This window comes from Meriones unguiculatus, chromosome 18, assembly GCF_030254825.1.
Source record: "Meriones unguiculatus strain TT.TT164.6M chromosome 18, Bangor_MerUng_6.1, whole genome shotgun sequence".
NCBI classification, from domain to species: Eukaryota; Metazoa; Chordata; class Mammalia; order Rodentia; family Muridae; genus Meriones; species Meriones unguiculatus.
In genome coordinates, this window is record NC_083365.1 from 22,664,669 (window position 1) to 22,691,331 (window position 26,663).

At 38.9% G+C, this 26,663-nt stretch overlaps 1 protein-coding gene across 6 annotated transcripts in view; it reads right to left on the minus strand.

The window, feature by feature from the left end:
• Knl1 (kinetochore scaffold 1) overlaps positions 1-26,663 on the minus strand; it is a 60,953-nt gene that overhangs the window by 34,104 nt on the left and 186 nt on the right. Inside the window, exons 2-12 of one of the 6 annotated variants that reach the window (XM_060372103.1) lie at positions 26,159-26,327; positions 20,937-21,042; positions 18,741-18,791; positions 16,936-16,975; positions 15,676-15,735; positions 12,641-12,702; positions 11,827-11,879; positions 10,351-10,384; positions 9,550-9,587; positions 7,557-7,609; positions 1,108-5,463 (exon numbers count right to left, since the gene is read on the minus strand). In XM_060372103.1, the coding sequence (XP_060228086.1) occupies positions 1,108-5,463; positions 7,557-7,609; positions 9,550-9,587; positions 10,351-10,384; positions 11,827-11,879; positions 12,641-12,702; positions 15,676-15,735; positions 16,936-16,975; positions 18,741-18,775 (4,731 nt within the window). In that variant the 5' untranslated portion in view covers positions 18,776-18,791; positions 20,937-21,042; positions 26,159-26,327. The other 5 variants (XM_021640590.2, XM_060372105.1, XM_060372102.1 and 2 more) reach the window with 5 other exon arrangements.

A 26,663-nucleotide genomic window follows, 5' to 3' on the forward strand; every position in this document is an offset into this window, starting at 1 on the left:
ATTCTTCTGGTGTGCAAATGTACATGCAGACAAAACACCCATATACACAAAGTACAAAAATATATGGTCACAGCATTAAGGAAGGTTGAGAACCACTGATTAAGAGTATAGTAAATAGATATTCAATATTTGTTTAACAAAATAATAATTTTCATAAAATCTAGTCAGATTTAAGTGTTATATTACTATTATTAGTTTCTCAAAGCTTTGGCTATTTTCTCATCACCTCACCTCAGAGCCACTGAAACAATCTTCTGTACTTACTCATATTGGTTTTATTTTTATATTGTTTTGTTTAAGACCAGGTCTTGAAACAGGGTTTCTTTGTGTAGCCTTGGCTTGTCCTGAACTCACTTTGTAGACCAGGCTGGCCTCAAACTCACAGAAATCTACCTGCCTCTGCCTCCCTGAGTGCTGGGATTACAGGCATGTGTCACCACCCCTGGCTTCGAGGAGATTCTCCCCCCCACCCCCAAGGAGATTCTTATACACAAAGTAATGCTCACAAATCACCAGCAAAGTGACTGAATATTTAGATTATAGAAATCTGACCTGGCATTATAGAGAACATCTGTGATTTCAGCACTTGGGAGGTAGAGGCAAAAGAACTACGAGTTTGAGGCAATAAAGTAAGATGCTGTCTCAAAACGTCAAGATAATTCTAATACTGGGTATTTGTACAACTTTTAGTTTCATTTTTGTGGATATTTTTCACTACAAATGATTGTTTTGTGATAGGGTCTTGTTTTATAGCCCAGGCTGGCAGTTAAGTCACAGTAATCCTCTTACCTCAGCCTTAAGACTGCTGGGATTACAGTTACAGGCCAACACATCACTATCTTAAAAGTTTCTTACCAAACGACCTCTGGTAATTCTACACAGGAATATATCTCTAACCTATATTAAGTAGAAATAGTTTCTATTTGCTTAGTAGAACATATACAAGTTTAAAAATATAGCTGAGTATGGTAGTGTATACCGTACTGAGGTATATGGTATGTAAGTAGTAAGTGAGAAAATTACAGTAGCAGGATTGCAGAGCACCAATATCATAAACAAAAATACAAAATTCAATAACACTTGAACACTGGAATCAGGACAGCTTACCTCCTGATCTTGTGCACTATCGTGTGTTCGGATTTTTTTCTCACTTACAACATTATCATCTTCTTGTACCCAGGATCTCTTTTGGGCACCGCAGGTTTCTATTTTGTTTTCAGATAGTAAAATCTCTTTGTGATGTGTGTCAATCAGAGCATTTTCTTCAATGTCTAGGCTAACAGAGTCTGATGAAAATATCTCATCAGGATACATAGGGAGATTTTCCTCATTTATATACTGAGATGGACTCAAATTCGGTTTGGCTGCAACAAATCCAATGCCTGAATCTTTCCTAGAAACTGGCAGAGTTTCTAGGTGAATTAAGTCCGTCGCATCTGTTGGAATTTGCTCTAGGTCATCAACACCAGTGATACTACAATTTCTCTTGTTTGGTAATTTGGGTAAGAAGATTCCCAATGAACATCTTCTTGTTTTGTGTTTAACAACTGCTTTTGGTGATACAGATGTAGCCTCGGCCCCCTTATGAAAAGTTGTACTTTCTTCATCTCCGTCATCACTGGAGCCTAGGTTATGTATTCCTGTAGCTTGTACCATACTCATGTTATTGTGTGGCTGCTTTCCTGCTTCAAGTAACTGTTCTGCAGGAGGTAACACATGAACAGTCGGAAAGTCTAAAACCTCAGTTTTTCTATTCAAATCACTCAGACTTGGTTTGACACTGCTAAAACATGAAACCTTAGATGGAATTATAGAGCCTGATGCTTCTCTTGCATTGGCATGGACTTGAATGACTTGTGTTGTCAGGCCTGAATTACTATGGCAATCAGTATCTGTATTACACTTAACTGTTTGAATACTTTCATTCAGTTCTTTTTTGTAGGCTACAGCAAAGTTTTCCTCGTTGGTAAGCATTTTGGTTTCATTTTCACGTGTGGGTGCAGACTTCTCTGTAAAAAAAGATGAAGTCTTCTTTCCAGCCAATACTCCTTCATCGTTATTGACAGCACCCTGCCCTTTTTGAGTTGATGGGGGCTGCTGGCCTGAGAGAGAAGGCTGAGAAGCAACATTATCAACAACAAAGGTCTCCCCCTGATCTTTTGAGAGTTTAGTCATCTCCCCCAGAGGCTCTTTTATCAGATACTGATCTTTAAGCAGTGCTATGGCACTTTGAGTTTGGCAATTATTGGCTTTCTCCTTATTTTTATCATACAAGGATATATTACCATCCAAATTATCAGAAAAAATAACGTCTGGTAAAGAGGAATACTTGTCACTGAATCTACATGCAGAAGTTACATGACTGTGTATAAAATCCACATTTCTTCCATCTGTACTATTTAATGGACAGGTTTCAAGTTTAGTTTGTTTTAATGTATTGGCCTGCACACACTTTCCTATGACTTCATCTAGATCAGCTTTATGAAACTTGTTGATTTCCACTGTACTCTGAACGCCAAATAATGTATTAGAAGGAATGACAGTTCTTATATGGTGTTTTTCAGCTACTGCTTTTTCTGTGATTTCTTGAATACTGCTATCACTTTCAGGACCACTCAAGTTTTTGGCTGCTGCCATTCCTAATTTAGTATAGTCATGAAGTGCTTTCTCTTTGGCTTGACAGTCAATGAAAACTGTATGGGACTTGGTGACATCCAGATCACCGAGATTATCTAGAAACACTACAGTTTTGTCCATAGGTACGGTAGTTCTTTCATCTGGTGGGACAGTTTTATATTCTGAAGCAGTGGCTTGACTTCTAGAGAGCTCTGTGTCCTCTGGCCTGTGTGCAGACAAAACCAGTTTAGAAGTTCCTGCCAATGGCACAAAACTTAAGCTCTCTCTTTCTTCTAGGCTATTTTTATTACACATTTCCACCACAGAACTCTGAGTGGTATCTCTATTATTTTTATCATTCACTAGAAATGTAATGGTCTTGTTTTTGAGCCCAAGGCTTTTGTCTGAAAGAAGTTCATGGAGAAATCCAGGCTTTTGTACATCATTAGTTTCTTTTCTAAGTCCACTATTAGATCTTTCCTCTAGTACTATCAGCTGGCTGCCTTCTGCTGCTGGACGGTTGGTTTTACTGTTTTTTGAAATGGAAACAATCTCTTCAGCAGAAGTAGACATCACTTTTGGCCTTTGTAGGCTTTCCTCTTTGGGTAATTCGAAGTCAAATCTGTCTGGAAGTACACCTTTCACCTCTGCTTGGTAGTCAATGAAAACAGTATGCGACTTTGTAATTTCTAGTTCCTCATGATCATTTATAGACATCACAGTCTTATCTAGATGACCAGGAGTAATTTCATTTGGTGAGATAATTTTACATTCTAAAGGAGTTGTGTGACTTTTAGTGATTTCCATTTCATCCTGTCCACATGCATACAAAATGGTTTTAGAAGTTCCTGCTAAAGGTACTAGGTGAGAGTCATGTTTATCCAATAGAGATGTATGGTTTATTTTCCCTGTGTAACTCTTGGTGATATCCATATCATTCTCATGACCCTCTGAAAATAAAATAGTTTTATCAATTTTCAGCCCACCAACACTTTTTCTTCCACAAATTTTTTTTTCCTTCAAAAATTCAGGTTTATGTATACTTCTGTCCTTTAACATGTCCATATCATTAGTTGGTAATACTCTAGTGTTTTCTATAGGAATGTTCACAGCTATCTTTCTGCTTTCTGCTGAGAGTCCGCAGTCTCTGTGTTCTAAGTTAGTTTTACCATGTTCTTGTACCCCAGAAGGACCAAACCCAATTACAGTAGTGTGGCTCTTGGTTAGATCCATAGTTTGCTCTTCCTCTGAAGAAAGTATCATGTTAGCATGAGAACAGCCAGGATCATCTACATTTTTCCTCTGTGGTTCAAGAAGTTTAGAACGCTGGTCTTGTATTGCTTGTCCCAGTACTACTTGTTTATCTAGCTTTCCCCACTCATCTGAAGGACTTTTGCTGTGAGAGTAAGGTTTGGCAACATTTTTTGATGCGAAGTCAAAAGTTGTAGGAACAGCTTCACTTCTTAAATTACTTGTGTGACTTTTAGTCAAATCCATATCTTCACCTGTTAAGAGTTCAATCCTTCTGTCAGCCAATGAAACAGATAAAGTATTTGTCAGGCTCTGTTGTAATCTTTCCTTAGATACTTGAGGAATTGTAACATAATTTACATTCATTTTCTGATCTTCTAACATAGTTATACGATTTTGACGCATCATTTCTTTTTCAAATACTGGTATAGCTGTTACTTTTTTTTTAATGTTTTCTTGATCTTGTTTGAATGTCATATTATCTATTGTAACTGTGTGACTCTTAGTAATGTCCATGTTATCCTCTTCTGAATAAACAGTTTTCTCTGTGAGTGGACCAGGACCTGTATTGGTACATATTTTAGAATATTTTTCATCAGGCTTTAGCAAATTTTGTTCCTCTCTTATACTTGATAGACACTTAGTCAGTTCCATTGCATCATTGTTACTAGAATAAAAAATTGTCTTATAACCTTCAATAGTTGGACTAGAACATAGAGATTTTGAGGTTACAGCCAATGTGCTAGCATCTTGATTAGAAATCTGGGTGACTGGATGAGTTTCTAACTCCATAGTATGACTTTTGGTAACATGAATTTTATTTTCAGGGTTTGAGAAAGAGCCTTGTAAAGCAGCATTTAGTTTATCCGTAAGAACTGTTTTTTTCTCTGGAGCTTCAGCCCCATCAACTGTTGTAACATTCATCATGACATGTTGAGTTTGAGCTTCTCTTTTAGATAAATTACTTCCTGATAGCAAAACCTGTATGGTATTGTTAGCTGTCAACTCCATACATTCATTGCCATAAATTGTATTATTACCTTTAAAGTCTCCTAAGCTGGCTTCCCTAGCTGGAGGAATCCAAGTCTGAATATAGGCTGGTTGGCACTGGGTCAAATTCATTCCATCATCTTGTTCTCTAAAGATTCTAGTCCTATTACCACTATTTTCATCTACATTAAGAGATAAATGCATTTGATGTGTAGAAGAGTCACTGTTTGTTTCCTTGAAATAAATAGGTATCTCAGAATTTTCTTTGTCAAGCTCTGTAGAAGGAAAAGTACTGTATTTTCCTGTTTCCAATCTTTTTATGAAGTTGTCAGAATTTATCTTTTCTGAGAAAGTGTTTTGACCTATGGAAATTTTGGGACATTCTAATTCCTGTTTAATTCTTGAATTCTCAGAATGACACTTTAAATTCTCAAGAAAGGACGTGGTATCTATTTTTGTGAAATTTTCATTTTTGGTACAATTTGAAAGGCCTTTGGTAATCATCACAGTGTGACTTGCTGTCAGGTCCATCTGGTTTTCATTTGAAAAGATGACTGTCTGGTCATCTGCATGTTTCCTTTCATGGCTGTAGTCTATAACTGAAAACTACAATGAAAGAAAAATAGAAAAATTAGGTAGACATAGATTTTTTTTTCTAATTCGTTATTTTACTTATTTTTCTGCCTGTATATATGCCTATAAACCACATGCATGCCTCCTGCCTGTGAAGGCCAGAAGAAAGTATTAGATTCCCTGGAACTGGAGTTATAAATGATTGTGAGCTGCCATGTGGGTGCTGAGAATTAAACCCAGGTCCTTTCAGCCATTTCCCTAACTCAAAATTAAGTTTTGAAAAAGATGTTTTATAATATGTACTATATAAACACAATGAGTAATGGTTTCAAGCTATACTGGTTTACTTAAATCAATGACTTATTATATTATATATAATATGTTATTACATTTTTTTTCTCCTTAAGGCTAGGGATGTAGTTAACCGGTAGATTCTTGCCTACCATGCTTTCAGCCCTACTAACAGTCTCCAGCACAGCACAGACTAAATGTTAATTCACATCGATAATCCCAATACTCAGGAACTGGAGGCAGGAGGAGCAGAAGTTCAAAGTAGCTGGACATAGTGATGTGATGCATGCCTTTGATCTCAGCAAATGAGAAGTGGAGGCAGGGCATCTCTGTAAGTTCAAGGCCAGCCCAGTCTACACAGTGATCTCCAAGACAACCAACTTACATAAGTGAGACCTTATCTCAAACACTAAAAAGTTCAAGGTTATCTTTAAGGCCAGACTGAGCTGGAGACCCTGTCTCAAACCTTTCTTTTAAAGCTAAGATCTATGAATAAATTACTTTTGGTAGTTTAGAGAAAATTAAAATTCAAAGTTACATAGATGCTTTCTACAGTGACTAAAAAATTAAAAAGCACTGAATAGATGAAATGTAACCATAATGAAAATTCTGCATTGAATAGTTACTGAAACCCTAAATAAAAAGTCTCAGAAAGCCATAGGCACATACACACATATACATATATGTAAAATTTTTTTTTTTTTTTTTTTTTGGTTTTTCGAGACAGGGTTTGTCTGTGTAGACTTGGCTGTCCTGGACTCACTTTGTAGATGAGGCTGGCCTTGAACTCACAGAGATCCGCCTGCCTCTGCCTCCCAAATGCTGGGTTTATTGGCCTGTGCCACCACACCCAGCTGCTAATTCATATTATACTATGTACTTCAGGGGTCTAGTTTCTTGTTATTCAAAGTTCAGTCTGTGCAACTGCATGCCAGTGTCATTCAAGAGATGATTAGAAATATATTCTTGAGCTCACGCCTGTAATCTCAGCACTCAGGGAGGCAGAGGCAGGCGGATCACTGTGAGTTTGAGGACAGCCTGGTCTACAAAGTGAGTCCAGGAAAGTCAAGGCCACTAAGAGAAACCCTGTCTCCAAAATTTTAAAAAAATATATATATATATATAAAAAATATATAATATATATAATATATACACACACGTTTATATATATATACACACACACTCACACAGTTTCTTGGGGCCAGAAAATGACTCAAGAATTAAGAATATTTTCTACTCTTTCAGAGGACCAAGGTTCAGCTCCCAGTACCTACCTGCATGGCAGCTAGCAACTGTCTATAACTCTAGTTCAAGGGGATCTCGGATCCTCTTCTGGCTTCTCTAGGCACTACCCATGCATACAGTGTACATACATACATGAAGCAAAGCAGTCACACATACTGTGACAAAATATTTAAGAAAAATAATAATCTCTCAAGAGTTTACCCTTTTCAACTAGGTACAAAATTGTCTGTCTACCTACACACAATAGATTTTACATTTGTGTGATGTTGGGTATTAAATATAAACCCTTGCACATGCTAGACAAACTACCACTGACCTGTATCTTCAATGCAGAAAAAAACATCTATATTTATAAAATTTTAAGATATTTCATGCACTCATAAAGTTTGAAAGGTTTTGGTACTTTTAATTTAAATTGGCAATGACTTAATTGTCCTGGAAATATAGGAAGGTTTTATAATATAGGAAGGTTTTATGTAAGGCTTTAATAATTTACTTTGTAAGTTATCTCAAATTTATACCATTACATAAAATTTCATGTTACTTAACTGTCAAAGATTAAATTATAAGATACTTCCAAGATTTCATACCTCCTTTTGTTGCACCTGAGTCTGAATAGGAGCACAAAGTAATGTATTCATACCTATAGAACAATAAGAAAAACATCAAGCACAAAGCAATGTATTCATACTTAGAGAATAGGAAAAACTTCATGCCAAGTGTCTGATTTCTTTTTTACCATCTTCATCAGTTAGAAGTATGAACCAGTGTCCTGGTTGCTTGGTGGTCAACCTGACACAAGTTAGAGTTATCTGGGAAGTCTGGAGGGCATTTCCTAGATGAACGATTCCTGCGGGCAGGACCAGCTCATGTGGGGTGGCATTCCTGACTTGGTGAACCTGCATTAAGAAAGCAGGCTGAGCAAGCCACGTGAACAAGCCAGTAAGCAGCACTCCCTTGGTTTCTGCTTCAGTTCCTGCCTCCACGTTGTTCCTGTTTTGAGTTCCTGCTCTGACTTCCCATCATAATCAACTACAACTATAAACAAACAAAACCTTTCCTTGCCAAGTTGTTTTGGTCATGGTGTTTAACAGAACAATAGAAACTTAACTTAGACAACTAGTTAGTAAACTTTTCATAAGACTTATGAATAAAACATCTTTAAGATTGGTGGCGGTATCCGGGTGTGGTGGCACACGTCTGTAACCCCAGCACTCAGAAGACAAAGGCAGACAGATCTCTGTGTCTGATCTACAAAACGAGTCCAGGACAGCCAAGGCTACACAGAGATACCCTGTCTCAAAAAAAAAAAAAAAAAAAAAAAAAAGAAACAAAAAAAGATTGGTGTGGTGGTGCACACCTTTAATACCAGCACTCATGAGGCTGAGGAAGGTGAATCTCTGTAACGTAAGTTTTGGTTTCTTTTAAAACTCAGTAACGTTATGTAAATAATGTTTTTGTTTTAATCCCAAGTGTGGGATTTTAGTTTCGGCTTTAGTTTGTATACAGCTAATAACTGTCCCGAGCAGAGCATGGCTTTTGCCAGCTGGTAACAGCACAGAGAGCAGCGTGGTCTAGGGCTCTGAGGATATAAACGAGAGTCCAGAAAGAGAAAGTGTGGCATGCGGTGTTGGCATGTGGCGAATGGCAGTCTGGAGAGACCAGAGAGAGGGACAGTGTAGAGGTTTGAAGCATAGACAGAGTGAAACACTTAAAGGCACAGTGTCTTGGAGAAGACTGCTGGCTGCGTTTGCTTTTGACAGGGATTGGTATATCCCCCAAGGATATCTACCCTAAACAACCAGGAGAAGTAAAGGGGTCTGCAGCCCCCTCCCCGCCAACCTTCTCGTTCCTACCTAGGGCTGGGGTAAATGGCGGAAAGGAGATAGAGGCATAAATAACCCAAATAAGGTAGTTTTAAAAATGAATGCTACATACAGATCTCTGAGTTCAAGGCCAGCCTGGTCTACAGATCAAGTTCCAGGACTACAAGGGAAACCCTGTCTCAGAAAACATACAAACAAACAAAAAAAAATCTGAACTCTTATTTTCCTCCTTCCTACCATCCTTTTCCAATGCTGGAGATCAAACCCAGGACCTTACACACAGCAAAGCAAGTATTCTATTCCTGAGTTATGCTGTGGTCCCTAAGAGCCTTTCCTGATGACAGAGAGCAGTAATTATTATATCTATTTTGGAAATAAAATATTTTATCTGTGTATAATTTTATTTATTGTACTTGTTTGTTTTTGTTTTTTCAGACAATGTCTGTATCATTTTGGTTGGCCTGGAACTTACTATATAGATCAGAATAGCCTTGAACTCATAGCAATCCAAATACCACTGCCTTTCAAGTATTAGAATTAAAGGTGTGTGACACTGCACCTGGCATTAATTTTTACATTTTGTCTCAGGTATCCCAGGTTAGACTTGAACATGCTATTTCAACAAGAAAGACCTTGAAGTTCTGATCCCCCTGCATCTAACTCCAAGACACTAGGATTACAAGTCTACACCACATGTTTGTGTCTGTGTCAGTTTTTTAAAGGTATAGGATTATGAGATGTATTTGGTCATACTCACCAGTAATTGCACAGTAATTATCATCTGAATTCTTATTGCTAAAAAAAAAAAGGCATTTTTATAAATTATATTTCAAATAATTATGAAGAATCACAATAGCTGAAAGACTTAGGAAAAAGAGATGGACATAATGGCCCATGCCCTTAATCCCAGCACTTGGGAAGGAGAGGTACATAGATCTCCATGGGTTCAAAGCCAGCCTGGTCAACATAGTGAGTACCAGGACAGAACCCACACACAGTAAGATCTTGTCTCAAACAAGCGAGAAAACAGACGAAAAAACAAAAAACTGTGAAAGAGGTTTTCAGAGGGTAATTAGCAGGAAACTAACAGACCCTTACCTGAATGGTCTTAATAGTGTGTTAAACTAAGAACACTATAAAAATATGCTTTAATAGCCAGGCGTGGTGGCACACACCTTTAATCATAGCACTTGAGAGGCAAAGGCAGGTGGAACTCTGAGTTCAAGATCAGCCTGGTCTACAGAGTGAAATCCAGGATAGCCATGGCTACACAGAAATACCCTGTCTCAAAAAAGTAAAAAACAAACAAAAGTTTTATACTAGGTGATAAATTTAAGACTTTATATATGAAAATGGAGTTTGTCATCACTACTAAGACTGTATTGTACACTTATTTTTTAGATCTGGCTGTACATATGCTAAATTCTAGTTTGTATTTTAAATTAATGTTAAGTATTTGACAGAAGACATGGTTAAGTGACAAAAATATTTTTTAAAACTTCCAGTTAATAGTAATAAACAACCATTAAAATATAATTAGCATATGTCTCTTACTTACTGTAAAGTCAGCACATTTTTTCTGGCTTCTGTCTCTAAAAATAAAGTAAAAAAATTAAAAGTTGTTCAAAGTTATGTAAGAATGCTAACAGCAAAAGGTTTTGAAGTTTTTACTATTTACCCTTTGTCCTCCTGACCACACACACTTCGTTTCGTTCCCCCTGCTCTGCTATTGTTATTTAGTGTTATTTAGGTGTTTTGTGCGCTTATTTTTTCTCCTGAGATAAACTTTCAAGTACAAAGGAGTCTAGTTGCTATATAGCCCAGGCCCAGGTCTTGAATTGGTTATCCTTCTGCCTCAGCCCTGGGAATGCTAGAATTACAGACGTGAACCCCCACCGCCAGCTAAAGATACACACGTGTGTGTTGTTTGTGTATGTTCATGTGGGTGTGTAGACATATACATACACATGTATGGGCATGTGTGTGTAAGCCAGAGGTCAATGTTGTATATCGTCCTCTATCACTTCCACTCTAATTTCCGAGACAGTATCTTTTCACTTGACCTGAAGGTCACTGATTTGGTGAGCATATTTGGCCAGTGAGTTCCAGGGATCGTCCTCAGAGCTAAAATTATAGGCACACTGGGTTTGAATAAGAGATGGTCCCCATAGCCTTGGGCATTTGAAGACTTGGTCCATAGTTGGTAGCAATGTCCGATAGGTTGGGGAAGTGTGGCCTGCTAGAGGAAGGATGTCATTAGCGGCAGGCTTGTAGAGCAAAACAGTCTGATCTCTCAAAGTTCAAGATGTAAGCTCGCAGCTCACTAATCTAGCCACCATGCCTGTCACTTTCCTGCTGTGACAGTACGATAGACTCTTTTCCCCCTGGAACCACAACCCCAAATAAACTATTTCTGCTATACACTGCCTTGATCATGGTGCTTCATCACAGAAATAGAAAAGTAACTAATTCAAGGTATGTACTAACAAACCTGGCTCCCTTCACCACTTCACCCGGTTTTTTTTTTTTGTTTGTTTGTTTGTTTTGGTTTAGTTTGGTTTTTCAAGATAGCGTTTCGCTGTGTAGCCTTGGCTGACTTAGACTTACTTTGTAGACCAGGCTGGCCTCAAACTCACAGAGTGCTGGGATTAAAGGTTCGTACCATCGTGCCCAGCTTTTCGCCTGGCTTTTAAGAATGACTAGAGATCTAAAGTTAGGTCCTCATGCAAGTATGGCAATCACCTTACCAACAAGTTACTTCTCTATCTCTCAGAATAAATTATTTAAATAGTGAGATAGGACTCGAAAAATGACTAAGCAGGTGAAGGCATTTGCTGTGAAGTAGGACCCAAATTTAATGTCAGGAAACCACATGATGGAAAGAAAACAGAATTTCAACTGTCTCTTGACATGTCTTAAGATGCATGCAAATGTCACAGCCATGCACACGTGCGCGCACTCCCACACAAACACACACAAGTATAAAAAAGTATAAAAAAAACACTAGCAGGACTTAAATCACATATACATATACCTGTAATTTCTGAATTTCTCTCTGCTTTCATATGAGACTCTGTCTGGAATACTCTAGAAGAAATAAAAATAAAAATTACTGAAAAACCTTTTAAAAAATTTTTTTATTATAGTTTTATTATTGACTGTGTGAAGTACTTTTTGCTAGTGTGTAAATTTATTTTTCTATTTAATAAACGTTAGCTCTGTAATTATATGTATGAAAAAACTTGCTTCGCTTTATTTTATTTCATTTTTTTGAGATGTGCGTGGGCCATGCAGCTTTAGCTAGTGTAACTTATAACTCCCTTTATAGAACAGACTGAGCTAGGATGTGGTGGCACACATCTTTGATCCCAGCACTGGGGAGACAGAGACAAGGGATCTCTGAGTTTGAGGCCTACAGATTAAATTCTAAGATAGCCAGGGTTATACAGAGAAACCTTGTCTTGAAAAACAAAAAACAATAAAAATAACAAAATATGAGGACCTGAGCTTGGACCCCAGCAGTACATAATAAATGTCCCAGCACCTGTGAGGTAGAGACAGTTGGCTCTACCTCATTAACAGCCCATCTAGCTGAGTCAGTAAGTTCTATGTTCAAAGAGGTACCCTGTCTCAAAGTAAGGTAAAGAGACAGTAAGATATATAAAATTGACCTCTGGCATCTTCACATGCATGCCTTCACAAACACAAACACAAACACACACACACACACACACACATACACTTTAATGATTATTTAAGCAAAACAAATTATCCAAATAGAATACTACCAACGTATTTGACAGAGAAAAGTATTAACTATAACACTGAACTTAATTTTTTCATCTTACTTTATAGTATCTGCAAAGCTGACTCGACGAGAGCTTTTCCTAGTTCTTGGTGCATTAGATTCCTAAGAGAAAACAATATAGGATACAATTCTTAATATAAGTCACTGCAAATTAGGTTTCTGGACTATTAGAAGCAGGAACCAAGTCTTGTTTTGAATTAATGATATAAAATTCCTCCAAAAAACCCAACATAGAAGCACCTAATGAACAGAATATGACTTTCCAAATATTTCTTTGGGCAACGACAACACTAAGAATTGAACCAAGAATTGAACCGTGGTCTCATATAAATGTAATTTTCTTTTGGTTTTGCTTTGTTTATTTTGAAACAAGGTCTCATTATACAGCCCATGTTGACCTTGTGTATCAGCTCTCTGGTTCCTGGGATTACAGGTATGTACTCAAGAGTATGATTTTCAGTAAGAGTTAAAATAAGCAGATTATGGCTTTTTTTGGCCTTTTGGCTAAAATCAAATCAAATAAAATAAACATATTAACACAAACAATAACAAGAAAGACTGGGCACCAAACAGGAACTATTTGGTCAACTATACTGATCTTATTACAATGTGTTCTTCTAAAATTACAAACAGCTTTTTGTTTTGAACACAAGGCCTTACTATGTTGCTATGACTAGTCTGGATGTATGTAGACTAGGCTGTCCTACATACACAGAGATCAGCCTGTCTCTGGCTCCTTAGTCATTGGATGAAAGGCATGCAGCATCTAAAAAATATCTAAAAACCATCTAAAAAACAGTTCTATTTTGTGATTATTGAAGTTATTTTAGACATAATCTTCCATAGCCTAGGCTGCATTCAAATTTGCTATTAAGCCCAAGGATGAACTTGAAATTTCATCCTCCCAGTGCTGAAATTACAGGCCTGTGTCATCATACCCAGCTAAACATAATTTATCATCTTAAACATTATGCCTTGGCACTTTTTGTTAGTGGTAAAAAACAACAACAACAACAACAACAAAAAATACACAACAAAAACCCACATAAAATAAATTTATCATTTTTACTATTAAAAAAATAATTGAAAGCAAATAGATAAATATAAATTTAAAGAAAACTGGGTATTGTGGTGCACACCTATAATCCTAGCACTCAGGGAGGCAGAGGGAGGCAATCGCTGTGAGTTTGAGGCCAGCCTGGACTACAAAGCGAGTCTAGGACAGCCAATGCTACATGAGAAACCCTGTCTCAGAAAAAAAATAAAAAATAAAAATAAAAAAACCAAAACACAAACCCCCCCAAAAACTGATGTGTACGTGTGTGTGTGTGTGTGTGTGTGTGTGTGTGCGCGCGCAGGTATCACAGAAGAGGAGGATGTTGGACCCTCTGGAACTAAGGTTACAGGTAAGCTGAGCCACCCAAATGACACTAAATCTGGGTCCTCTATAAGAGCAGAAAGTGTTCTTAACCACTGAGTTATCTCACTGCCCTCATCTTAACACTGCTTATACAGTTCAACAGTGTTAACACATCTTGATGCGGAACTGGAGAGATGGCTTAGTGGTTAAAAGCACATACATTTCTTACAGAGAATCGGAGCTCATTTCCCATGTTAGGAGGTTCACAATCACCTGCAACTTCAACTCCAGGGGGGATCTGATGCCCCTGTGAGCCACATGAACACTTGCACTCATATGACACAAACAAATAAACTACACATTTAGATCCTCCCTCCAAATCCTTGGCAACCAAGAATTCTATTTTGGTCTATATTAATTTGACTATACTTCATATAAGTGGTAACAAATAGAACTTTTTGTTTTTTGAAACTTTTTTTTTCATTTAGCTCTTCAAGATTCTTGCATGTTGTTGTGGATATCAGATTTTTAATATTGAATTTATTTATTTATTTGTTTATTTAGGTTTTTCAAGACAGGGTTTCTCTGTGTAGCCTTGGTCTTACTCTATAGACCAGGCTGGCCACAAACTCAGGGATCTGCCTGCCTCTGCCTTCCCAGTGCTGGGACTAGAGGTGTGCACCACCATGCCTGGCTGAATTTCGCTATTTATGAATACCACATTTTGTTTACTCAAACAAAGTGAACAGACACTTGTTTTTTACTACCTCTTAACTACTGTGAATAATGTTGCTGTGACCATGCATCTCTTTAAGAGGGTTGGAAAAGTGGCTCAGTAGTTAAAAGCATGAACATTTCTTGCAGAGGGCTCAGGTTTTGTTCCCAGCACCCAATTGGGAAGCTCATAATTGCCTATATCTACATCTCTAGGTGATCTGGCTATCACTTCTGGCTTCTGTGGGCTCCAGGCTCATGGACTACATACTGATATGCATGCATTCATTCACAAATACACATAAATTAAAAATACATCTTAACAACAACAAAACAAAGATAGTAGCCATCTATATGAAGCAGTCAATATGGTCAAAGGTCTAATTAGACACAGTAGACATGACAGGCAGTGCTTGCCATGTATGTGAGAGGACTGAATTTCCAGTCCCTAACATTCATGTAAAGAGCTATACAGGTAAGTCAGACAGATGGCTCAACAGGTAAAGGCATATACTAGATGCTATGCCAGGTTAAAGAGTCAAAATACCATCCCCTGTTCTAATCCCAGCAGAGGCTAAATTATTAGCAACAAATACAGAGTTTTAAAATTATAAATGCCAGCTTATTCAAGAATTTGGACTTTTTTTTAAACACTGTGCCCAAGGACCTAATGCACAATAGGTAAGAATTCCACCACTGAGTTACATCTCTACATCTCTAGTCCAGAAGTATTTGGACAATAATATGGAAGCAATGAGATACTTACTTACACAGTTAAATGGGAGTCCTTTACAGTACCATCCCTAATAAAATTCATGAGGATCACTGAAGCCAGGCATGATGACAGAAATCTATAGTCCTAGCACTTGGCAAGCTCAAACAGAATTGCCACAGGCTCAGGGTCACTCTAGGCTATATAAGTAAAACCTAATCTCAGCAAACTAAGTCCTTCTCCAAAACAAAATCACTGAAATTTCAAAGCATTTGCACTAGAGACTTACCTGAACTGTTTCATTTCCACATTTGAGGTCCTGAAGAGGACTCCTTGGGGGTTTCAAAATCTAGACGAAATAATCAAATTTAGTCATGAAAATTTAAGGTAGCTACTAGTCAATTTGCATTACATGAGTAGAAAGCTAACATTTCTATTAAAATCCCTGAAATTCCTCAAAGTCAGTGTTTACTGTTAAGTGACTGATTAAAATATCTAACATTTATGCCTTCTCATGGCCCACTCACCCAAATTCTTTGCACAAAATAATCAGAGTCCTCTAGGTAAAGCGTCACACGGACTCAAAAGTCCTGAGACCATCTAACACAATGTTAGACAATCTAACACAATTTGTTCATAATGTCCAGTTCAGGACTGAGGGTACACCTTAAGACTAACACAATCACACTAACATAATTAAATTTTAAGTCTTGTTTTCCTATGTTGAGAAAACACATTAAACTCTTCACATAGAAGTTAAACATAGAAATAAGGAGAGCTTGATATATCAGAGCAATCAGAGATAATTAAATAAATTATTCCTGCTAGCAAAACCCATCCAAAAACACTCAAATAGAAAAAAAGGAAGAAAATTCCAGCAGGGTTATGTTAGAGTTCCTTTTGGGTAACTTTTGCATATAGGCATCCTATACCATTGTATTTTTCCAATTTCATAATCTAAAAATGAATTTAGTATGTAAATCAACTTAGATGAACTTTTCTCTTGCAATAGTTTGAATATCAGGATAAATATATTTTTTAAAGAGGAAAAATATACATTTTAAGCATTTATTATAATGAAATATAATTTATATAAGAGAAAAATTTTTAATAAGTACATTAAAAAATTACAATGATGCAGAAATACAATAATAAAAAGTTTATTAAAAAAAAAAAAAAAGTTTATTAAATTTAGCCTGGCGTAGTGTCTACACCTTTAATCCCAGGATTTGGGAGGCAGAAACAGACAAATTTCTCTGAGTTCAAAGCCAGCTCTGGTCTACAAAGTGAGTTTCAGGACAGCCAGGGTTGTTATACAGAGAAACCTTGTCTCAAAAAACAAAACAAACAGTTTATTAAATTACAAAAATGTGCAAAAACATGAATTTTAGCATATTTACTGACGCATATAACCAGACTACGTATTTGAGTTTAGCTAGAAAGCAGTAAGAAGCTAGTTGGGATGCCAAGGTAAAGCCAGAATCAAAATTACTGTTGTTGTAGTCAGTAAAGAATAACATCTATTAATTAAATAAAAACATTTTTTTACTGAGGAATGCCGTCTTCTAACAGGCCTCTGTGTATGGTCACTGAAAAGAAGAAAAAGAGAAAGAAAAAATTATGTATATGTAGATAAATAACTAAATTTCTAAAAGCTATTATTACTTTATCACTTTTGTATTATAGTATAAGACATCAAACTCTGTATTTTAAGAATTCAATGCTTTAAAGGCACATTGTGGTCAAACCTGGTGGAATAAGCCTGTAATCACAGCTTTTGAGAGGCTGAAGTAGAAGGATCACAAATATGGGGCCTGTCTCAGATACCAAGTTCAAGGCCAGTCTTGGCAAATTAGTGAGATCTTATTTCAAATAAACATAAAAACCCAGAGCTAAAGGCTCAGTGGTAGAGCACTTGCCTAGCATGCATGAAATCCTAAATTTAATTTCTAGTACCAAAGGGTGGGAGTGGAAGAAACCAGTGAGTTTAGTTCAGTGGTTAAACACATGCTGAAGGTTCCTATGCCCAGAGTAAATAAATCATGGCTAGGCAACGGTGGTAAATGCCTACAATCCCAGCACTCGGAAGGCAGAGGCAGGCAGATCTCTGAGTTCTAGGCCAGCCTGGTCTACAGAGTGAGTTCCAGGACAGCCAAAGCTATACACACACACACACACCAAAAAAAAAAAAAACAAAAAAAAAAACCCTGTCTTTGTCTTGGGGGAAAACACATGTTCTATAAGATTATCAATTAAATAATAATCAGTAGCTCATAATTTATATCTTCAAAGGTAAAATTATTAAAATAAACAATCTCTATGTCACCAGACACTAGGTCTGCTTACTATATATGATTTTTAGACTAGATTTTGAAACTCCCAAATGCCTATTAGGCCAAACAGATAATTTGTGACATATAAGACAAACAGAACAGTATAGAGATTCAAATGATCTAGAGATTTCTTGCCTAGTCTAAAGATCACTGCAAGTCTGTTCCACTAGTTAGCTATTCCAAGAAAGACTGTGCATTTTTTTTTTTTGCCGCCCTAGGCTTTTTATGAAAAACTGAAAATCTTATTATTTTGTATAAAATCTTGAGATATTTTCAATTTGAGCAATTAGCTGAAAAATTAAAATTTATGTATATGTTAAAAATTAGGGACAAACTGGGTGTGATGGTGCACGCCTTTAATCCCAGCAGAGGCAGGTGAATCACTGTGAGTTTGAGGCTAGCCTGGTCTTCGGAGTTAAGAACAGCCAAGGCTACACAGAAAAACCCTATCTCAAAAAAAAAAAAAAAAAGGGACAGATGTGGCACATGCCTTTAATCCTAGTACTCAGAAGGCGAAGCTCTGTGAGTTTGGTGTACATATTGAGTTTCAGGCCAGCCAAGGGCTTTATAGTGAGACTGTCATTTTATCTCCTAAAGCCTTTATGAAATGGGAGGTGTGTCTATGAAAGTCCTTCAAGTCTAAAGTTCTTTCTCTCTCTCTCTCTTTTTTTTTTTTTTTTTTGGTTTTTCGAGACAGGATTTCTCTATGTAAAAGTCATGACGGCCCTGGATTTGCTTTGTAGATGAAGCTGACCTCAAACTCAGAGAGATCTGCCTGTCTCTACCTCCTAAGTGTTGGGATTAAAGGTGTGTGCCACTTACTGCCTGGCAAGTCTTAAACTCTTACTCTAAATGAGCTTATACAAAGATAAGACAGAAAGGCTATCACTTTTTAACACTGACTTCTTTTACTTGGAACAAAATAGAAAACCATTTCAGACATTACTGATATCTCCTAACTAGTTCGAAAATACCTTTCTGTGATAGAAAATAACACTTTAGCAGCGCCGAATGAACTTACTTCTCTTCATTAGCCTCTGAAGACATTCCATCCATTTTTTAAAACTTTTTTCTGTAAAAAAAAAAAACAAAAAACATACATATATATATATATATATATATATATATAGTATTAATAAGTAAGAAAGATGAAAATGATAGTCTATGGGCAATTAGGAGCATTGGTATGACTTTAGAGTTATTTTGTAAAAAAGACCAAAAATAGGAAGTAAAAACCATATTGTGAGCTCTAAAACATGAAAGATTTAGGACAGTACCATGTTATACTTAATGCTAGAAATTTTCATACTCAAGATAAAAATCTAAGCTAGGCATTATGGTCATCCCCATAATCCTATCACTTGGGAGGTGGAGGCAGGTGGAGCAAGAGTTCCAAACTAGCCTTAGTTACATATTGAACTCCAAGGCAGCCTGGGCTATAGCAAGAAGCCACCCTCCTACCTCCCCAGCTTCCCCCCAAAAAAATCAAGATAAAATCTGTACACTAACTGTGAGCATGATGATATGGACTTTCCAATAAAAATTTGGCCTAGTTTGCTTAATAATTAAATAATATAATATTTAGCTTACATAATAATTCAATCTCTAAATGGAAGTCAATTAGATACTTAAAACAGTAAATTTAACTTAAGAAAACTGAATTATGCTATGTATGGTAGCACATACCTATCATCCCAGCACTCGGGAGAAAAGAGGCAAGGAGAGTTGCTCCAAGTACTAAGATTAAAGTCATAGGCCATCACACCTGTTCCTAATTTTTAACATATACATGATACTTCATTTTTTAGTTAATTGCCCAAATTGCAAAAATCTCAAGACTTTATTTCACACAGTAATTCTATTTTCAGTTGTTCTTGCAAACCAAAGGCTGACAGGACAACCGCAGCCTCTAGGTTGCCCAGGGGGTCTTGAGCTCACCCTGTGCAAGGCTGCTCTTTAACTTGATTCTCCTATCTTAGCCTCCTAAGGAACCCCGATTACAGAAAAGCACCACTACACCAAACTGTAGTAATATTTTACATACTATACTCAATTATTCAAATTGGAATCCTACTCAATGAGTATTGAATGGACTTGGAAATGGAAATCTACTTAACAGCTCATCAGTAAACACATCTGTCGATAGGTTTAACTACCTGAGGTCAATACCTGAAACCCACATGGTAGGAGAGAACCTGAGCAGACTCTCATTAAGGTAGCCTCTGACCTCCACATATGCAGTATGTCATAAACACACACACACACACGATAGATAGATAGATAGATAGATAGATAGATAGATAGATAGATAGATAGATAGATAGATAAGAGGGTTTTTTCCCCACTGTATGCATTAACTAGAACCGTACTTCCAGGTAAGAAAAGATGTCATCTCAGGTTTAAAAATAATACCTACAAAATTTGACAACTAGTACTAGTCACTTCTACCATAACATTAAATGAATACCATATACACGAACTACTAACAACGTTCTTACTTTTAACAATAAGGAAAACACAGCAGATACCTAAAAAATAATATCTTATTACACACATTTTTTCATATACAATAAAAGCAAAATTTAGGGAACAGATCTTCATAATAAGTCTGAATTTAAGTCTGAAATATGCATGTGGGTTCGGGGTCTTGCTGTTGCTTGTTTTGGTTTTTAAAACAATCTCACTGTGTAGCCCTACCTAGCCTGGAACTCACTATAGAGAACATGCATGCTGGCCTCCTCAGACTCATGGGTGATCTTCCTGCCTCTGCCTCCTGAGTGCTGAGGTTAAAGGTAAGGGCCAGTACAACTGGCTTGGCTGCTTAAAAAAACAAAACTTAGATGAGTGTTTCGTTTGCATGTAATGTCTGTGCAACACATTTGTACCTGCTGTCTGTGAAGGCCAGAAAAGACAACGGAATCCCCTAGAACAGTGTTTTAGACAGTTATGAGCTGCCATGTGAGTATTAGAAATTGAATGGGATCCCCTGGCAATGGGCAGACAGACACCTTAGTTAGGGGCAGAGCAGATGAAATTCTTTGTTCATGCTATCTTGATTTCTGGCTTGGTGGCCAAAGCTGTTTTATGCCTTGGACTATTAAAAATCAAATCAAATAAAATCCAGGCAGCACAGGATGGAAGAAGACAAAGACCTGTAGACCCCCATGCCACCCACACTCCTACCCACCAGTGCACAGCACAGGCTGGCCATAGATACCTGCTTGCCAACATGTCACACATCAGTGTTGGTGGAGGATGTCACTGAGGGACCCAGCAGCCGAGTGGGCAGCCTGCAGCTGGAGCCACCACAATGTGGGAGTGTGCTGTGGTCAGATGGGAGAGAAAGAGAAGTGAAACAGCTTGAGCATCATAAAGACAGACAGAACTAGAGACTTGAGGGTGGAGAGGAGTAGCTTGTTGTGAGTGGCCAGTGTAGTGGATGTTTTGGTCTACACAGTAATGTTATGTAAACAGGTTTCTTGTTTTAATCCCAAATGTGGGATATGGGACTCCTTTAGCTTGTCCACAGCTAATAAATTGCCTCAGACAGTTTGGAGAAGGGTATGATGGTCTTTGTCATCCTAAGTTAGTGGATTTCTCAGAGCCCAAAGAGAGAGAGACCACAAAGGCTTTGAGAAGGACAGAGAGAGGGTTTTGAGGAGACTGCCAGGAGAGAAAGAAGGTGCTTGTTCGTTCTACTGCTGCCGTTTGCTGTTGCCAAGATATCCTGCTGCTAGATATCCTAACGACTGAGATAGAACCCAACTATCCTAACCAGCCAGAGCTAAGTCTAAGTCCCCTGTCCCTTCTAACCTTCTTCCTCTCCTACCTGGGGTCAGGGGGAGGAGTTAGAAAGGAGGTAGAGGCATAAGGAATCCCAAATAAAGTAGAGTTTAAAAACAGAATTCCAGGCCAGCCCTGAAACCTGGAGTCATGGTAAAGACCCAGCCCGAGCTGCCGCTGTAGGTCATGTCTGAGTCAGTGGCTACACAGTGGCAAGGGTCAGTGTCAATGTCCGTGGCTCATATTATCACTAGAGAAGATAAGGATGTCCCTAGTTGGGACAGTTGCTGGGGACCACTGGGATGTCCAGGGGCTGTGCAGAACTGATCCTGCCTCTCACTGGATAAGGCACTCTGGAAAGCTCGCCCAATATCTCACCATTGGCAGCACTCAGAAGGGGAGGCCCTATGCCTTGCCCAGACAGCACAGTAGAGCTGGCTCTGATGACCAGGAGTGTGTAAGTGAACCAAGGATGTGTGGGAGAGCTGACCCTGCCACTCATCTGCTGTGAGATGGCACAAGCATGGAGGTGATGTCCCAACCGCCCCCTTGCTACCTCCAGAAGCCAGAAAAACTACCACCAAGATCATGAGCTCTGGTGAAATACCCCTGCCTTTTGCTGGCTCAGCACTCAGGAGAGCAGGCCCTGCACCTTGCCTGGGCATCACATTAGGGCTGACACTGGTCAAGGGGCAATGGTGAGCCAGTCCAGAGGGCAAGCGTGTGGGAGAGCTGGCCTGGCTACTCATCTGTCATATGGCATGGGTAGGGAGGTGATGCACCTCCACCTCAGGAGTCAGTAAAGCTGGTCCAGAGGGCATGAGATTGAGAAAGCTAGCTCTCTCCCCCAACTGGAAATAGCACTTAAAAGAATGGGCCCTGCATCCTCCTACGCAACAGAGAGGAGCTGGCGTTGATGGCAAAGGCACAGGTGAGCCAGCCCAGAGGGTGGGAGGAGAGCTGGCCCAGCCATTCACAGGTTGCAGGACTTGGGAGAGTGGGCCCTGTGCCTTGAGTAGGCAGCACAGTGGAGCTGTTCTGGAGGCAGCCCCAAAGATTGAGAGAAGAGCTGATCCTGCCTCCTGCTGATGGCCACCTTCAACGGCCTAGCCAGAGCAGTGCTAGAGAGCCCATCCCAGGGGTGTGAATAACGGAGAGCCAATGATCTGACCATCTCTGCTACCATCCAGGCCCAGATCCAGGGCTTGAAGATGACCCAACCAAGTATCTTTATCATCTGGTTGGAACTTGTGAAAAGGGCCAGTCCTGCTGTCCCAAAGCTGCGGGATCTCTATGACACAGGGCAACAACAGGATAAATGGGAGGAGTCCTGATGAGGATTCAATACTGATGGTGTAAGAGAAGCCAGAGATCTTGAACCAGACCAACGACTCATTGCAATGTCCATTTACAAGTGAAGATGTGTGGCTAGAGGGATGCAGTGTGGGCAACACTGACATACTACAGCTTCCATGATGAGACAGTCTGTGCTTTGTTGTTTTGTTTGTTTGTTTGTTCTGGGTTTTTTCTGTTACTGCTTGTGTGTTTTTTATTGGGGGGCAGAGGCTGCAAGATCAAAGGGCGGATATGAAGGGACAGGGAGATGAGTGGGACTAGGGCATGAAAATCAGTAAGAATCAATAAAAAGTTAAAAAAGAAACTGAATCTTTCCTGTCAAAGATCAACTACTGAACCATCTTTCATCTCATAAATGTATGTATTTAAGAAAAATTTCCTACTTAAAATATTTCAGTGTCTTGCTATTATATTGACATTTTTCACTGGAACCTATAAGACTCAGGGGATCTGGTCTCTTTTTATCCCTCAAACTTCATTATCCCTTACTATTTCCTGATTTTGGTAGCCACACTAGTCACATTGCAATGCAGACAGCCTTCCCAAATTAGTGTATTTATAAGTGCTATTCTCTCTTGGCAAGAAAGACAAATTTTCTTGGTAGCACTATGTAGCTCTTCTCTGAGCATTACAACTGTAATTTAAAATCCTGTTATATAAATTAGCAGATGCTTCTATTACCTCCCCAAACTACCTTCACCACAATAGAAAATTGTGAAAATAGGGGGATGTGTTTTAAACTCCTTTGAGGATTGAACACCCCTTTCACACAAGTCCCGTATCAGATAACCAGCATATCACATCACATATTTACATTACAATTCATAATAGTAGCAAAATTAGTTATGAAATAACATTTTGTTGTTGTTGTTGTTGCTTTAAATTCAAACAGGATTTGCCTGTGTGCCTTGGCTGTCTTAGAACTAGCTCTGAAGTGTAGACTGGCCTGGAACCTGCCTCTGCCTAGTGTTGGAATTAAAGGTGTGTGCCACCACATGCAGTTTTATAGTTGAGGGTCATCACAACATGAGGCACTGTATTAAAAAGTCACAGCATTAGTAATGTTGAGAAGCCACTGCTCTATAGGAACAGCTTCTAGTTCCATAACCAAACAAACACTAGGAAATATTAACCTAAGATAACCTAAACATTGTTGTTTGAAAGTCTTTGAGAATCATTCATTTCCAACTTGTGCACTAGTTAGCACTTAACTGATAAAATCCAAAACTTACTGAAGTCTCTAATTTAATTAAACGTGTATTTACCTTTACAGAAACAGGCCAAGACCCTCGACCACTATGATAAATCTTACTTATAAAATGCTGTTTGAACACATTCATACTGATTATTGATTGGCTTGAAAACTGTGTATTTGGCATTTAGGGGTATATTTATAGCATACTTATAGAAGTGTTTGGATTTTCTTTTTTTTCCCAAGACAGGGTTTCTCTGTGTAACAGAGCCCTTTGTAGACCAGGCTGGCCTCAAACTCAGAGATTTACCTGCCTCTGCCTCCCAGATGCTGGGATTAAAATTAAAGGTGTGTGCCACCACACTTGATGACATTATTAGTTTTTTAAACAGCCATTCTTGAAATCTATCAGGCATTGTGTGAACTAATTCAAAATAGTATCTATCTACATTACTAATAATTATAATAATGTATCATTGTGAAGTAAGAGATTTAGCAACTGGTATAAATAAAAGCTAATGAGTTTTTGTTTTAATCAAAGTGGGAATGGTCAAGAGGCAAATTTATTTAATAGTAAATTGATTAATTAAGAAAAAGGTATATTATTTTTTCCTTAGTGCTGGGATTAAGGTGTGCAACACCATGGCCAGCTTGAAAAAAAGCATAGTATTTTTCCCTTCAACTTGTATTTGTCAAATGGCTACAGAAAAAAGTTTTTAGGGTATACTCATTGTATTTATTGAACTTAGCTGTATAATAAATAAATCTGCTAAGTATTTATTTTGGACTGTTTGAACCAAAAAGCTTGAGAATTACTAGTCTAAATAATCGAAAGGTCTGCAAAGTACTGACACTGGGCCACAACAGTCTTTGAGGTTTGTTTGTTTTGGTTTTTCAAGAACAGGGTTTCTCTGTGTAGCCTTGGTTGTCCTAGACTCACTTTGTAGACCAGGCTGGCCTCAAACTCACATAGATCTGCTTGCCTTTGCTTCCTGGGTGCTGGGATTACAGGCATATGCCACTGCACTGGCAAGAATTTTTTTTTTAATTGAAATAAATAACAACAACAACAACAACAAAACATCATGTGGCAGAGACCATCACACCAACCTGCAGGCAGCACAGCTAAAATACTATATGCCTCTTTAGCCACTCCTGAATTTATACAACCAAAATCTACAGTAAATATTTTCCACAGTCTCCATTGATATGGACTCTAGAGCTATGCTGTCAAATTCAATAGTTACATACACTGAAATTAAAATGAAACAAATTAAAAATCAGGTTGTTAATAACCATAGCTACATTTATTGGTAACCATAACTACACTTTAAGTGCTCAAAAATGATTGCTAAAGAGCAGCCATGTTGGACAGGCAGATATAAAGTATCGTCATCATCACAGAACATTCTATTGGAAAGGCTCATCCCACCCAGCATTCAGAGTCAGTACCTTCTCTTACTCGCTTAACATCAAACACATCATTCCTATCAGCATTCCAAACATTTTTACTCCATCTACCTGTATTTATCTTCGTGTAACGGTTTCCAGCCATTCATAGTCATGTACATTGCTTGAGCCTAATCTTTAATGACCAAAAATCTTACAATACAGTCTCCTTCCACATCTATAAATCATCCCTCCGACGAATTGACCAATGAAATACCATCTTCACAAGCTCTGTGAGGCACATGAGAAACTCAATTGAACCAATCGATTTAACCGAAGTGGAAACTAACTCCAACCTTTGTGTCTAGAATAACCTGCTTAGTTTTTTAGCCAGACCTTTATCTCCGATAACCTCTGTCTTAGTCACTGTCCCATTGCTGTAAAGAGATACCATGACCACACGCTTGATAATAGGAAGCAGCTGAGGGCTTGCTCACAGTTTCTGAAACTTAAGAATCCGCTCTCGTCACCGCGGGGAAGGCTGGCTGCAAACAATGCTAGAGGAGCCGCTGAGAGCCTGCCACACACAGCACCCAGGCAGGGCTCGAACTCACGCCATGTCTCGGCTTCCCTGCCCAGCCTGACAGCAACATTTTTATTCCCACCCACAGGGTTCAAACCCGGAGCCCGACGACGGGAAGAAAGTTTCACGACCTGACCTGCGTCGCACCGATGCTCACTCGGTTCACACCGGAAACCGCCAACTCTATTGTTGCGTCCGGACGAACCGAGGATCTAAAATCCACTCAGCGCCTTCAAAGCCTTCAAAGCGGCCGGGGACTCGGTCCAGATCACGCACCGCTGGGAAAGGGGAGGCCAAAGGCGCCGCTGGAGGAGGAGGAGGAGGAGGAGGGGATGGAGGAGGGCGGGATGGAGGAGCAGGTCCACCCGGCCCTTCCGAGCCCTCCCGGCCGACCGAACCAGCCGGCGCCGGCCCTCCAGCGCTCAGGCCGAAGCCCAAGCCCTCTCAGGGGCCCGGAACGAGAAGGGAGCGTCCTCACCCCCGCCGCAGGCCGCTCGCCAGCCTCGCCCGGGGTCCGCGCGCGCCTCACAACTCGACGTCACCTCACAACGCCCGGCCGGCGTCGGCGAGCTATTCAAATCTAACCGCCAGGGCGGTGCGCACGCGCAGTACTGCGCTCCGCGCCGCCCTCCCCCCCCCCC